The 16,615-nt window shown below is 45.4% G+C and overlaps 1 protein-coding gene across 2 annotated transcripts; it reads right to left on the bottom strand.

The window, feature by feature from the left end:
- Positions 1-1,534: 1,534 nt before the first annotated feature.
- On the bottom strand, positions 1,535-8,245 carry LOC120691530 (NAC domain-containing protein 37-like). 2 transcript variants are annotated; one of them, XM_039974610.1, is made up of 4 exons: positions 8,107-8,245; positions 3,883-4,062; positions 3,493-3,764; positions 1,535-2,450 (listed from the first exon to the last, which is right to left on the bottom strand). In XM_039974610.1, the coding sequence occupies exons 2-4, from the start codon at positions 4,043-4,045 to the stop codon at positions 1,785-1,787; spliced, it is 1,101 nt and encodes a 366-aa protein (XP_039830544.1). In that variant the 5' UTR covers positions 4,046-4,062; positions 8,107-8,245; the 3' UTR covers positions 1,535-1,784. The 2 variants fall into 2 exon arrangements, with proteins under 2 accessions (XP_039830544.1, XP_039830545.1); XM_039974611.1 differs by lacking the exon at positions 8,107-8,245 and having other exon boundaries at positions 3,883-4,649.
- Between the last annotated feature and the right edge of the window lie 8,370 nt (positions 8,246-16,615).

Below are 16,615 nucleotides of genomic sequence, written 5' to 3'. Positions count from 1 at the left end.
TAACCTCCTCGGCGAAACCGGCCGCCGGGCCGGTCGCCGTCGCCGCCTTCGCCCCGCCCCGCCCCGCCGCGTTGGCGCTGCTTCGGGTTGTGCTGGTGATCACGGGTTCTTCACTTCTTCGTAATCTTCGATCCCTTGATCGCTTAGGAAAATCTGTTTCTGATGAAGAACAGGCCCAGGATCAGGAATGATGCATTTGATTTATTCACCTTCAGAACAAATGCTAGCCTGATGAAATATTCTCTTCTATCACCAGATGACCAGACTTGCTTGATTCTCACAGCAATCACTAGCTGCTTGTTGCTTTGTTGGATTTTGAAAGAGGAAGATTGCATGGAAGCACCAGTATGCGGAACGCACTGCACGCAATCTCTTGAAGTCATTACGGAGGCGTTTTGAGATATTCTTCAGGTAACACTCTTTTCATAATATACTATATATATGTCATTTCGGCAATCGGTTTTATTAGCTCTATATATTTATTACATTAGAAATGGTTTCTTGAATCACTAGAATATAAACGATAACATTATAAACTGTCTTTGCTGTACGTATGATATATCTCTGTTGAAAAATGTTAAATGTTTGTAACTGCACTCATTCTAAGACCATAGATATTATAATTTCTATCAGGGACAAATACTGCTCCGCTCTTAGCTTGATCTTGTTTTTATACCTTCGTTCAAGTTGACAGGAATGATCTTCATAGTAACACTTGCTCATGGATAATTCGAGTACTGAGTTCTAAATTGAATTTGTCTTTATTAGCCATGGTAGACAAGTTAAAGAGTGAAATGCACTTTGTAGAATCTTCACTAGGTCCCACAATCTGTTAAAGTAAGGATGTAAGCTGGCTATTAATTCGTTACAAGTGGGAATCTGGGTTCACAACCAGTCAGGACCTACTAGATTGTCATTTAAAAGTTTAAGAACCTAGTAGATTTCCACTTGGAGTGAACACTAGTATTGGTGAGGGAATAAGGACAAAACCTCATTTTCAGAGTTCTGTGGATTCACATTAGAATCAATAAAAGTTTTAAAGACTACTGCATTTCACTCCAAGATAAATACCATTTTTAATAAAAAAAAGGTTCACTATACTGTAAGACACAGACTACTGTTAAGAACGCATATTATTTGTATATGCATGCAAATTCTCGAGCAACTTTCATTTTCAAGGGGATTAAGGGGTTGTTTGGTTGCCAACCACACTTTGCCATACTTAAAATTAGGCATGTGTGGCAAAGAATTTGGCCACCACACTTTTCTTGGGTAAGGGAATCTTGCCACACTTTTTCTTGTCTATGACATATAGAGCCCAAAAGAATCTTGTTTAAATTTAGTTACCAACTAAACACCTACCAATTTGGTCAAACTTGTCTAAAGTTGGATGTGGCTAGCAACCAAACAACCCCTAAATATTTTTTTCTTGACATACCTTGCGACTATTGTGTACAATATTTTACTATTTCTACGCCGTAGCTGGCGACGAAGCCATTGACAAACCATAAGTGCTATATGCATGTTAGGTCACATCAACCGAAAGACAATCACATGCATCGGCCTGAATGCCATGCATCTTATGACTCTGCACAGAGACAGATGAACATTACAATCACATTTGTTGATGAGAAACATACAAAGAAGGAAAAAAAAAAAGAAGAGAGCACCAACTTTCAGCTATAATCATATAATATATCACATGCACCATCCCCATATGCATGCATCTCCGCGCCACCGCTTGCACGAGCACGCGCACGCGGCGCGCCGTCCCCCTCCACTACTCATTTCTCGAACACGCAGAGTCCAAAGTCGCCGCCGTCCCCGCCGGCCGGGCCGAGCAGCCCCGTCCACCTCTCCGCCTCCTCCCTCCCGTCGCTGTTGAGGAACAGCAATGCCGCCATGTCATCGTCCTCGCCGTGGTCCAGCTGATGATGATGCGAGCCCACATTATTGCCGGCGGCCGCCGACGCCGTGGCCTCCAAGCTGCCGCCGCCGCACTCCGTGGGGCTGAGCTGCGACGCGACGAACTTGTCGAGCGCCCTCCAGTCCGTGGCCATCTTGACGGACCGCGCCTTCTTGCCCCGCCCCCGCCTGCCACTGTCGGCGCCGTCCACCTCATCGGCCGACGACGCCTGGCTCGGCTTGGGCGCGAGCGGCGCCGATGGGCTCTCGAGCTGCGGCAGCTCGACCAGGTGGCTCGAGTACTGCAGCAACGCGGCGGCGCCGTCCAGCTCGGCCTCCTGCTTGAAGCTCGCGCTCTTGGACTGCCGCCTGATCTGCGCGTACGCCACGTTGGGGTCAACGAACACCGCCGCCTCCGCGGCCGCCGCGCCGCCCATGACGCTGGCCTCGCGGTAGGAGTAGCTGGAGTCCCATGCCATCGCCATGGTGCGTGCGGGGTATGCCGCTCTCTTCTTGAACGCCCGGCACACCACCCAGCCTTCTTCCTGCACCACACGATGTTAATTTTGTTAAGTGAGATGTAATTAATTTGCAAATTGCAAGGTAGTGGAATTAAAGGAGTTAGAAAAAAAAGGTATATATTCAGCCAATTGCCTTTGCCTATCCTATCTCCACTACTACTGTGATTGATGCTGGAGTGCTGAATTAAGCATTACTGGTACTGTGAGGAGTACGAGCAGTAGCTAGTAGTTGCATACAGCTCGTTAACAATGGCGCGTGCAAGAACGTTCACACTGGGAAAAACCCTAACTAGCAGGACATGCATGCGCATGCATTTCAATAGGAAAAGTTACAGTTAGTGGTGAGGTCAGAAGAATGGAAGTGTTTGGAAGTTTCAATAATGGTCAAGTCTCACAAAAAGGGAGGCTCATCTTGTGAGAGCTAGAAAGTAACGGGAGCATCTGTACGTGGTGCTTTATTTGCTACTGATCTATTGTATGGTCCATCAGTAGTGGTGAATGCGGTAGACATGCACGCATGCATCTTGGAGTCTTGGACTCGGCAGATTTATGCGCACTACTACTTTATTAGAAAGATCTGTTGGTCTCTACAGTTGAGACATTAAGCTTTAACATGCATATTGCTAATCACTTGCTGCATTATATTACATATTTATTATATTACCACCCTGAAGCCTGAAGATATATATATATATATATATATATATATATATATATATATATATATATATATATAGAACTAGTGTAGGTGGTTGCAGATAAGCTAAACCAGCCAATACAATAGTTAAATTAAGATTTCCAATATGTAAATTGTCAGCTAGTTAAGTTAGTATTAGATCAAGGTTCTGCGCAAAAAATAAAATAAAATAAAGGTTATTATTAGAGTTGCTGAGCGCAGAAGAATCATCAGCTAGCTTGAAGTTGAGAAGTGCCTACTTGAATTTGGAGTAGTAGAATATAAAGAGAAGCTAGGTCGAGTATGCTTAGCGCAATCTATGCTACGAGGGAAAATTATATAAGGTAGATCACTACTGCCGAGATCATGAGGGAGTAGTAGAGAGCTTGCCTGAGGCGGCGCATTCTCGTCGGTCTCGAGCCGGTATTCGTGCATGATCCAATCGGTCTTTTGCCCATTGGGCGCCCTGCCCTTGTAGAAGACGAGCGTCTTCCTCATGCCGATGAGCCGGTTCTTGTCGTGCACGGCCTTGTCCCTCCCCGTGGCCTTCCAGAACCCGGCCATGGTCGCCCTGTTGGTCCGCGTCCCCGTCGGGTACTTGCGGTCCTTGTAGCTGAAGAAGTACCACTCGTTCTGCTCGTCGTACCCGATCCCGCAGTGTTCTTCAATTTGCAGACACAGGCACAAAATTAAGATAAGCTCGCACAAGAAGAAAAAAAAAAATGCGTGCTCTGAATTGAAACCCTGCGTCAGGTCGACTAGCTAGCTACAGTAGCATACCTTGGAGATCCCATGGCTCGATGCGGTAGAGATCGATGTCGCGTATGACGTCGAGGTCGATCTTCTGGGAGGCCACCTTCTTCCTGAGGTAGTAGCCGACGAGCTCCTCGTCGGTGGGGTGGAACCTGAAGCCAGGGGGCACGCATGATTCCATGGAGTCCATATGATCAGCACCACCACCTGAGTATGAGAGCGCATCAGATTCAGCGACGCCTCGCTCAGCCCCTAATGCAAATGATATAGCTCGCGAGTGGCATGCATGCGCTACTCCTATCTTCTAAAGAAAGAAGACGGCAAGCCAGTGCTCTCATCATTCGATGCGAGCCTGCATTCTTTATAGTGGAAGGGAGCAGCAAGCATGCAGCGCTACTGTGGAGACAGACTAGACTGAAGAGGCAGCAGAGTGTGTATGGGTTTCAGTGCTTTAGAAAAATTTACTACAGCTCCCTCCAGCCAACAGCAGCAGCAGCCATGCCTGCTGGAACTGCACTGGACACTGTAGCTGGTAGTAGGCAGTAGGAATGTAGGATATAGGACAAGGTACGGCAAAGCCTGGGCAGGGCTGGGGCGCAGCAGGGACAAATGTAAGGGAGCTACAGGCCTGCGAATGATAGTGTCGACTCGACTGTGGAATCAGAGGCATGTGGGCTATGGTGAGCAGGGAATTATAGCGCCACTGCAGACGCAGGATGCGTGGTCTGGCCGGCCCGGCCTCCGGCCGGTGTGCGCAACTTGCAGTGAACAAGCAGTGATGTGAATGCACGTCCCAGAATCTGTGGGCACTCTTGAAGCTACAAGAGCATCTAGTTATCACGTGCTCAAAAAAAAAAGAGCATCTAGTTATCACTTGCTAATAGTAGGTTGGTTAATTAGGAAGTGTTAATGATCCCCTTGTCATGCTTACCAAAATGCACGCTCTCATGAAATGGCTGATATATATGCATGGTAATAAGCTAGCCTAGCGAAAACTGGCACAAATTGTACTAGTATTAGAAACAACAAAAGCTGATGGTGGCATTTGCTGGTTTTTGCCGGCCGGCCGGCCGGCCGCCAGAGCTAGCTCACGCACGCGCTTGCTTTGCATGCCTGCGGCCGGGTCATCGTCGTGGTTAAAAAGAGAATCCTTGGATAAGATCTGGGCCGGGTGGGGCTGGGAGAACTAAAGGGTATGGAAACGTGAGGAAGGGCGGCTCTTTTCTTGGACCAGGCCTGGCCTGCAGATAAAGCTAGTGATCCGCGCGCGGCACCCTCTCTCTGTCCCTCTCCTCCGCCGGGCGCGCGAGGCAACACAAACACTCACACAGGAGGCAGGCAGCAGGCATGCACAGACGAGACGACAGAGGAGAAAAGCTAGGCAGCAGCCGGGTCCCGGGACTCTCGGTTGCCCTGCACTGCCTCTGACCGCGCTGTCCCTTTGTCGAGGAATTCCATGGCACAGCCTCAGCAGGAGGAGACTGGAGACCGCCACCCCGTTCATTTGTGGCCTGCCTACATGCGCCTCTATTTGCTGTGCTACTACACTACTGATGATATAAAAAAATTGCATGGGAACCCTGCAGTGCTGGGAGTGCAATGCAATGTGTGTGTGTGTGTGACTGGCTCATGGGGCACACAGGCATGCCTTTGCACCGTGTAGGATGGATGGAGAGGAGAACAGCTAGCTAGCTAGCTCCAGAGGCCATGGGGAGTAAATCATTTTTGATGTTTCCTCTTTGGCCTCTTGTGGGGTGCAGGCCTTGCCTTGCTGCTGCATGCATATGACTGCATGACAGGGGGAGTTAACTTTCCATTCAGTCATCACTAGTGGATCTCCTTCCATATTTCCTGCCCCACTAGGAAAATCATAAGTAGGGAGATTCACCATCCTCATCTTTTTTTTCATTAGTTCGTGTTGTGTGAAATTAAATGCAGGAATTTATACATGTCTACTTGTGCATGTATGGTGAGTTCATTAAAGCGAACGGGAGATGCATGACATGTCCATGATAGCAACACAACCGGATGAAAAATAAGTGCATATAATCTCTCTCAACAAGATTTATTCCAAAAACCAGTTTAGTATATTTCAACCATCCTTCCTGTGTTCCTCAAAGGTCTTACCAAAAACCTATTTACCTTCCCCTTTGGCAATAATGCCATGTCTTTGAACAAAAGAGCATGCAACTCTAAGCATAATTGCACCTTAGAACTTTTATCTTATACTATAGCATTTTAGATTTCTCACATGAAAAGATAATCTTAGCCTAATGGATTCTTAATCAAAATTTATCTACATGTAACAATTTTACTTATTATGAACTTCTTAAAAAAACACAGTGGTGAATGTTCTACATTGGAGACCGCACCGAAGTCCTAGAAGCAAGATAAATCCGGTTGAAGGTAGTATATACAAAGATGAAATGATGGAACCAATCTTGTAGGAGGTGAATCCTCAAAATTTCTATTAAGAGATCATGCATAGGCTTCACAAATTAAAATCACCACCTCTGCCAAAAGGGTTTTACATGAGGCAGGGTGAGAGATAGATAGTGGTCCTAGCTAGCTATATATAGAATAATGCCTCAGAGGGAAGAGCCCCTTGTAGTTACTGATTCCCGGTGAGCTTATATTCTTGGATATACGTATATTTTCATGATCAGTTCATAAATACATTCTAACACATACCTTCTACATCATTCCCATTGTACCAAACAACGCATGCAATGAAATCACGTATTTTACATCGAAACATGTTCAACAATACAACAATAATGTCATGTATATATCTTCTTTAGTTTATGCCCAAGATGATCATGTATGCAAAACATATCATTCTTCTGAAGCACAAGAGTATGGACTCAACTAACCACCTTATTAAGAGTTACGAAATATGCTTACTATCTAATTAAGTGCAGCTGGCAATATGTAAATCATTTCTGATTGCAGTTAATCATTAATTATCTTTTTGTGAAAAGTAAAATAAAGCAAAAGATATGAGCATGCTTAATGCTTTTTTTGAGAGAAGCGTATCCATCATGAGTTTTTGAAGAGAGATGAAAATATGATTGTACATGGGCTCAGTCAGGAGGACGTTCACACACGTTGTGATGATTTTCACAGATAAACTTTAGCTAGATTAATTAACCACCAAATAAAAGGTTTATATTTACCTATTATTTTGGCTGTACCAGGATGCTGAACGGAAAACTAGCTATACCTATATGCAAACATGTAAAGTTAAGCCATGTTGATTTTGTCATCCTGACTATAGCTTGAAAAAAGTCACTAGAATACATATATTTGCATGCCTATGAGCAAATTCAACAATGTCCATATGATTTTTTATCAATGTTTCCAAAAATACAAATATACCTGTAGTTAAGTATTTTCTCATACTACCCCTTTCCTTTTTGGCAACGTATCTAGTGCAAACCCGTGCAAACCTACTAAACAAAGTTTCAAAAAATTCTGAAAAAAATCATGAATGTGCTTCTCAGCTTACCTCATCTATATATAAAATTTCATGGTCAAATTCGTCTTACTCTAGAAGTTACAAAAAAGACAAATTTTCTGACAATAATAATGGTTCAAATGCATCTCAAATTTGTCTTTTTTGTAACTTCTAGAGTAAGACGAATTTGACCATGAAATTTTATATATAGATGATGTAATCTGAGAAGCACATTCATAATTTTTTTCAGAATTTTTTGAAACTTTGTTTAGTAGGTTTGCACGGGTTTGCACGAGGTCCTTGGTTTGCACTAGATATGTTCCCTTCCCTTTTTTCACACATTCCTAAGAGGATCCATTCATGGGGCAAATATGTATGCTTCCTGGATATATATATATATATATATATATATATATATATATATATATATATATATATATATATATATATATATATATATATATATATATATATGATCCACTCACTGCGCCCTATATGTAGTATAGGTCAATTTGGCTCCGATGGGTGTGTATCTTTGGATTCTTGAAGATTGAAGAGATCGTGAAGAGGGTAAAATATATGGGGGATAAAAGACAACCCGTTCAAATACACCGGCTATCAGTTAGTACAATACAAACTAACTTACAATAATCCAAGCAGAAGGAAAAGAAAAGAGCAAACAAAACCAAACCGGCAAGCTAGCTAACACATCAACACATGAACGTACGCCTCAACCGATTGATCAGCCAAGCCATGTATATCCACTACAAGGAATTTGAAACCTTGAAACTCACCTTCGATGATCGATCTACTGATCTCTTGTCAGAGGATGATAGTGTGTATGCAAGTGCTCTTGATCTCTCGGAAGCTAGCGAGCTTGTGTTTGGAAGAATAAATAGCTAGCTTGAGGAGGAGCGCTTTGTGCTGGAGAGGCCGGTGACGGAGAGAATGAAGGAGAAAGGAGGGGGAGGAGGTGGCGAGTATAAAAAAGGGACGGGGTCGCTCTCCTTTCCGTCGCGCGTGGGCGAGGGGAATGAAGGCTTGTGGGCCCAGGTGGGCCCTACTGATGACATCACGGCTTCTTCTTCTTTGCTACTCTTCTAGTCTTCTTCCCCTTTCTTCTCTCTGGCATTTCTTCGATCTCCATGGTCCATGCATGTGCTGCAGTACAGTCTCACAGAACAAAGGGACCTAGACACAGCAGAGAGTAGTAGCCTGTCCTTCAATCGAGCCTGAGATATATACTTCGCATCTTGCTGATAGCATTCACCGGCGTGCTAAAGCGAAGCCTAATTAGCTATTAGCGGCCACCAGTTTGCTAGCTACTTGCAAGCCACGTTTAATCTACCTTGTTAGGGCTACTGCGTATATAATCGAGAGCTTGAGCTCCGCAGATGCATGCATGATGTGTGTACTTTATTCTGCCTGTTGTTCTACTTATTATTAATTTCAGTTTTCTTTATCTCTATATCGGTGCACACTGCACGCTAGTATATGGTATTTAACTATGAGTCAAACTTTTTTTTTCTGAAGAACTGACTTTAATTTAGTTTCATAACTTTAACTAATAACATTAACTAGTTACAAATTAAGAGATAACATAAAATACCTGTTTATAATTAGTCCGCAATTAAAATACCTGTTTATAATTAACTGTGATTTATGCTCTTCATCGTTTTCTTTCACAAGGAAAACAGGGCTTGGGGGAACATGATTATTGTACAAATGCTTTTCGTCTGTGGCTAAGTCTGGTTTTGTTGCAATCAAGTGCATATGGTCTTATTACAAATGGTACCATCATGTGCTTTCAGCTGTTTATAGGACCATGCTGCGCCCGGATGACAGATCGATGAAGAAATTCACCCCGTTCAGCAGGCTGGAGCTGGAGGCTAGAGCTGGAGTGCTGTGAGAGAAAAATACTGTTACCTGACTGTTGGCTGGAGGCTGGAGCTGGAGAGATGTGAGAGGGAAGTACTGTAGCGCTGGAGGCTTAACCACCAGCCGAACGGGGTGATTACACTCAGCTGTAGAGAGCTGCAGGCCCGTACAGTTGGCCAGGTATCATGATGGATCCATTGTATCATGGCACTGCTAGCTAGGTTTCTGATCAGTCTGCAATTATACTTTCGTTTTGTGATGCATCATTTTAATTAGACAAAATATTTTAATTATATTAGAGTGAAGGAATTAAAAGTACTAGATAGGGGTCCTTAAATATTTCCCCAATTCTTACTCAAGCCTGTAGACTCCCGAAGTGAGGATATATATAGGTCACACTACTACAAAAATTGATTAACAACTTTTTTTTGAAGCTCTGAGGCGGGCACAGAAAATAACTGCCTCTGTTAATGTCCAGTATTAACAGAGCCGATCATTTCTTATTAATTGAGGTTGTTATAAAAACTGCCTTTGAAAATGAATTAACAGGGGCGGTCAACCTTAAGACGACCGTATCTGATAATACTCCTATTTTCAGAAGCGGGCACGTTATAAATGTCCGCCTCAGCTAATGGATCGGCCCAATCGAAGCCCGGTTGCTGAGAAGAGTATATAACAAACCCTAACCCTCTCCCTCAACTCTCTCTCTCCCTCCCCCTCTCTCTCGCTTCTCTCTCCCTTCTCCCTCTCCTCCGCCCGTGTCTAGATGCCGTGCCGCCCCCGCCCCAACGCCGCGCCGACTCCCGACCTCCAGCGCCGCGCCCAGCCCTCGCCCTGACTCCCTTCGCGGTGGCCCTCTCTCGATCGGTGACAGCGGCGGCGACCGCAATCGGCGGCGGCGGCGGCTCGGATCCGCCGAGTAGGGACCGAATCTGGGGAGTAGGAACCGGATCCGGCGATCCGGCCTTCCCCGGCGACGGGCCGCACTCGGCAGCCGCGGAGGGCGTGCGATGGCCGCGCTCGGGCTAGCCGCGGAGGGCGTGCGGTGCTCAGATGGGCTTTGGCGGGCTCGTGATGGGCTTTGCCGGGCTCGTCACGGTTTTTTTTATTTTTTAATTCATTAACTGAGACGGGCCTGGGCACACAACCGCCTCAGAAAATAGGTCATTTTCTGTGACCTTTGCTCTGAGGCGGTTGCGAAAACCACCTCTGTTAATGGGTTTTGCCCGCCTCTGTTAAGTTTTGTGTAGCAGCGTCATTTGTCATTCAACAACCTTTTTTTTCTGGTTCTAACTAGCTAGGTTCAACTTGGATGGACATACAGACCTCGATTCTCACTTGCAGTGAGCCACTTTCAGTCTATGGACCTAGCTAGATGAGAATCCAAGAACCAACACTCTATTAATTAAAGTATGCATTGATTATCTTATATGAATATGTCACACACACCAACCTAAAGTTATTAGCTAATAACAGGAAGCCGGACAGAAATTGAAAATTTCTTCTCTGGTTTTGATGCAACAAACCGGCCGGTCTCATTCTTTGATTATCATTTTGTGCTGTACCTAGAAATTTGTGCTGTCAGCCTTAGAGCATGCACCAAACTGATGAGGGACTAATTGCATATGTTAGCCTTAGCCATTATCATTTAATTGATTATATTTCCAGAAGCATGATCAGGGGGAATTATGATGTCGATAAGGCATAGGCATGCATTACAAAACATGCTGTGCGAAGTATGATGCCACCTACTACCACTGTTAGTTGGGCAACAGCATGAAAATCCTTCTTTGATAAGAGTGAATCAAATTTGGAACCCTCACATCATTTCGGTTCTCATTGCTTGCTAGATCCTGATCAACTCATGATCAAAAGGAAAGATATTTACAATGATGCGGTGAAAGCGAAAACAATTAATTTCACACATATTGAGTTGCGTGCTTTGTATGTAGCCTTATTTTCCAATATGAACAGTGCCACAACTTTCTATATGCCCTGGCCAACTTTACACTAGAATCCAACTATAACTAACGGTATCATGAGCTGAGTAAGGAAATCTACGGAGTAGCTAGTGTTTGATTATTGATGATCATTATAAATGCGTTCTAATTCAACAAGACCACAACTATATACAGATTATAAAGGCAAGGGTGGTCAAAATTCTTAAGGTAAGGTAGGGCACGCACATATATCTATAGATCTTTTCTTTTTGTTCAAGCAAAGAAAGTTCAAAAGCGAAGAAAGTTCAAAGGTGTGCCTTTCTTCAGCAATAAAACCTAACTTTTTCAAGTTTACAATGCTATAGTTCAGGAACTAGTACATATCCTTTTCAGGTTTCAGAAACTAAAATTCTAGGAGACTGTTACGTTTTTAGCTAGTTCTCTTGGACCAAGTTCATTACTTTTTTTTTCTACAGAAAGCGTTCATTAATCATTAGTATACAGCGGTTGTTGCAAAACAGATGTTACTAAGCAATTCTGTGCCCGGCCGGTTTGTCAAAAGCGCGCCATGTTCTGATCTCCTTGAACAACTTATTCTAGTCATATACATTGTCTTTTCTCTGCAAAATAAAAAAAACTATATGTTTGGTGTGTACTTGACTGACAAACTATAGTACCTAGAGAAACATGAACAGGTGAGTAGTTGAGGATATATGTATTCAATTAGCATCCTCACTGCAAGAAAACAATGATGCCCTTTTCGGTTTAGGGACCATACACATGTGTCTAGATGCAACAGAACCCTCCAGACCTAAAGATAGCTAGGCTAGAGGAAAAGATTACGGAAACAGGGCCCCGCCGGTTGCGCAATTTGCTTGGCCTTGTCATCATGCTTCTCTCGGGCGAGTGACTATAATAATTCCGCGCATACCGGCGCCGGCCTCCTTTTGTTCCTCTCATCACATCACTAGCTAGCTGCTGCTTTCAAATGAGATGGGTCCAGGTCAAACAGACACGAGATGAGCTAAGCCAACAAGCCGGGGCCTCTGCACCGGCAGGCGGCATGCAGCTAGCTTAGCTGCTAATGATCGTGCAGGCTCAAGAACGATCTCACGCGCGCTGATCCCGAGGGAACCTGCCCTGCCCCGTCACAAGCTAAGGACATTCCCTGAATGAATGGCGCTTTTGCTCCCTGGGCGACACGTTTTCAGAGTCTTCAGGCTAGCTAAACCGTTGTTAATTCGGCTGCGTGCTGTGTGCTATAGTGGTAGACCCGCCGTCTTCTTCCTTTAATTTCTTTCTTTCTTTGGGCCAGGATGGATTAGTGGTGTGGCATTAGGAAACAGGGCCAGTCCGGATGCATGCTCGCTTTTCATGCATGTCTCCCTTTGTAGTGCTTCTTTGCTGGTCGATCCATAATAAATAGGCCGGGAAGATATTTCTGTGCTTCTTCAAATGGTCCTTGTCCTAGCCTGCATGACTGTTGAGAACAGGAAACACTGAAGAAAAGAAATGCAAACAATTTCGCTGCTGTATATTTCTTTAACCGGCCTGCTAATCAGTATAAATGATGAAAAAAAAGAATAGTATAATTTTGATGGAACTGACCTAACAATGAAACTTCCCTATACCTAGCTAGTTAGCTGGAGTAGTAGTATATTGCTCAACATACCTACGATCTAGACCATGTTCTCTGGACCATCCGTTTATTCGTTCAAATGACCGAACTGAAGAACACTACTAACCTATAGCAGCTAGCAATCTCCCCACCAAAGTACGAGAATTCATCGTCCATGTGACTGCCACCGTACGCAGCCGCTGATCACCACATACTCCATAAAGCGCTGCACTTTTCCATCTGTCACTGCACACTTGTTGGTGTTCTTCTCTCTTACCTTTCTCTGCTGCTTCCCAATCCATCGATTTGCATGCGAGCTAGCGACGGAATAACAGGAACAGCAGACCGGCCGGCCGGCCAGCCGATCGGAAATCAAGCTGTAACGGCACGCCATGTTCTTGGTGTGTCGAGCAAGGCCGCAGCCGAGAGATGCATGGATGACTTGGCCTCTCGTCCGCCAAGCATGTAACGGCATCTGCCCAAAAGGGCACTTAACAATAACAGGATAAGCTTAGGGCAGCTGTTACGCTTGTGCCGTACAGGTGTGTAAAATACAGTGTGTGGCCACCGATTGGCTGGTCCTCTCCACAGGGAATATACTAATCATGGTAGCTATACTCCAACCGGTAATGAGGCTAGATGAGGCCTCCGGAACTAGGTAGCTCTAGGTGCTTCCATCCGGTACATGTGCTTTAAACTATCTCTGCATCTTTCTAATGTATGTATGTACTCCCTTCGTGTTGGTAAAGAAAGTCGTTTAGGACAGCGACATGGTCTCCAAAACACAACTTTGACCTCTTATTTTTAAATAAATATTTATAGAAAAGTGATATACGTAAACTTTTATGAAAATATTTTTCAAGACAAATCTATTCATATAATTTTCATATTTGTAAACTCATCAACTTAAAAGTTATTGATGATTTATATTCCCAAGCTTTGACCCAAATCTTGTCCAAAACGACTTAGTATGTATGTATCTATGTGTGCGTGTGTGTCTGAATCTTGCTACAAGTATAGTATATATACTTGTATATATATGCATGATTATGATGCAGGAACATACGATCGAGCAACGTAAAGCTAGCGGATGCCGACGTGTTCGCCGGAGAAGAAACTACGGGGTAGCAGGCCAAGTCGCAACGCTGAATTGGGTGCTGTCTGATCGATCGATCGGGCGCCGCCAGGACCCTACCACCAGCTTAGCTGAAACGATGCATCTCTGAAACTCGATACGTAGCTGCAGCCTGCAGCCGATCGCTGTCAGGGCAAAGAGAGGCGATCGAGAGGCTTTACGTACAAGGGCCTTGTTTGGTTTTAGCGCGCCTCTTCTAGTCTCCGCATGAAAGACCAAATGAAGTCTATTTATAAAACTTTTTCAGGGATGGGTGTAACTTTTCGCGACGAATCTAATGACGGTAATTAATCGATGGTTTGCTACAGTGTTGCTACAGTAATCATTCTCTAATCGCGCGTTAAAAGTCTCATTAGATTCTTCAGGGTCACTAACGCGGGGGTTCTGAAGTTGATTTTGTAAATTGACTTTATTTGACACCGTAATTAGCGGTCAAATTGTCACTATTTACTAGCACGCTGCAAACCAAACGGGACCAAGATACACCACGTACGAGCAGGCGAGCGGCAACAGCTAGTACGCACAACCTCGCCCCTTGTACTCGACGGCGTTTTAGGGCTACGCGGATCTCCACTTGTAATCGGCGCTTCGCCATGATCGTGCACGAGCTCCCTCTCTGACAGTCGGTTATGTAAATGTGGCATGGCAGGACAGGATGAGTAGCTTGCAGTCAGGTTACGGGCACAGACGTGGCGACGGGGACGACGGACATGTGGTGCAACCACATCGCAATGCAAGTTTGTTCAGTATACGATCATGCAGAGATTCAGAAAAGCGAAAGATGAAAGCAAGCTTTACATATCAATCGATCAAGTAGCAGATTCGAAACAGTGTGAATTCGTTGGCTTCAACTCGTCGATAAAAGTTCCCAGATTTTTTCCCATGGAAAAGGTTCTCACACAGTAGATACTAGTAGACACATGCAGGCACGGCCGGCAGCTGGCATTCAGGCATTGCATATATAGCCTGATTATTGTTGATTGCATGCCCTCTAGAAACTCTGGGCCGGGCCGGACCGGCAAGCTAAGGGCAGCAAAGTCAAAAGCGGATCAGAACTTTCGGATGGAGCGTACTTTTCCGGTGATGTGACGGGCACTGCTGCCTGCAATGGATGCTGTTTCTTTTTCCCCTGCTGTAATAAGCTTGATCTCTATCGGTACTTGATCTCGCAGATGGATCGGAGGAAAACGAAGACAGTATATATATCTCCTGCGGCAGTCACCGATGATCATCACCGGCCGTCGCTATCAGAGTTACTTTACTTTTACTGCGTACTACACTTTCGATCGACTGTCATTATAGGCTACTAATATATATATAGTTGCTTATTAATAACCATCTGCATGTAAAGTTTCAATGTCATATGTTAGTTACTGTCCGACAGGCCATCATCTTTGACAAATTAAAGATGTTCTACAATTGAAATGCACGCACACCCCTACACAGGCAAAGACAATGCAGGGGGAATTAGGGAAGTCGGTCAGAAACAGAAACGAGAGAGCACAAGCGTGGACTCAAATCCGGCACAAAATTAAAGTGGGGCGGTGCAGTGCGGATGGGGATGCCCGCCGGTCGCCGCCCATAGATCATATCCTTCCCGGCATGCCCCGGCCGCCCGCTCGGGTCGGACCGAAAGACCCCGTGCAGTGCAGTGCAGTGGTGGTGGATTAGCCGGCCGGCCCATCCGCCCGCCCAATCATGAGCGCTCACGGCATCATTAACCCGACCCCCCGTCGTCTGTGTGTGTGCCGTGTGCGCGCGACGCGCACCGCCGCCCGGCCGGCCAGCAGGCCGCGACGCGACCGGCCGACCTGCTCGATCTCGGAGCGAGACTGCCAGCAGCCTGCAGGTTATTATGTGCCTTGCAACAAGTCGTTTTCGTTTGGTGAGGAAAGGCATGCGCAAACAGCATACGGCCGGCCGGTAACATGTGTTGGGATCGAGAGAGATCATCCAGCCCAGCCAGCATCCTTTTGGCGTAAGCGGCAAAAAGGCTAGCTAGGCGAGCATGCATGCAACCACAGTTAACAGTGAGGCCAGGTTACTATTGTTTTGGTCCTACGTGGACGAAGCAAGGCGGCGATGGAGTTTGGTGAGGCGAAAGGGACGGCACAACACGTTGGGCTACCAGTACCACCGGTCATCGGAAAAGCGCAAAAAAGGGTAGGTGATGTAGGATAGGGGGATAGATAGATAGATATATCCGATAGATACTTGTGCCACACTCTTGCCACTTTTTGATACAGCATGTGATGTGAGCATCAAGCTTCTTCAATTCTCCCTTAGCTGCTGCTTGCTCGTTCGGTCGTTCCTTTCTTCCTTTCTTCGATGTCATTCATTCGTGCTGTGCCTCTGCACGCATGCTGTCTCTGGCTCTCTGCATGCAATGCAAATGCATGGCCTCTCGCCCTCTGGATCCATCTCTTCCATGCTATCATTGCTCGCTCCCAACCCATTCCGATCCGCTGCAGGGTATGGAGCGCGCGCCATGGCTGCCTCGCTCGAGCATGGCAATCAGTTGCCAGACGACCATCGCCATGGCAATGCTTGCTTCATGCACGCCCGCACGCACGCGCGCTAGTCACATCGATCGACTGATGAAGAAGAAACCAATTCTTCCAATTACTGAATCGATTTGACAGCTTCTTGAGTGATGGATCGGATAGCCCTGAACAACCTTCTTCCCTGAATCATGCGTGTAGAAGCAGCCCGCTCGATCGATGTGCATGCGT

This window comes from Panicum virgatum, chromosome 9N (assembly GCF_016808335.1).
Source record: "Panicum virgatum strain AP13 chromosome 9N, P.virgatum_v5, whole genome shotgun sequence".
NCBI lineage: Eukaryota > Viridiplantae > Streptophyta > Magnoliopsida > Poales > Poaceae > Panicum > Panicum virgatum.
This window is presented reverse-complemented; position numbering and strand designations above follow the sequence as displayed.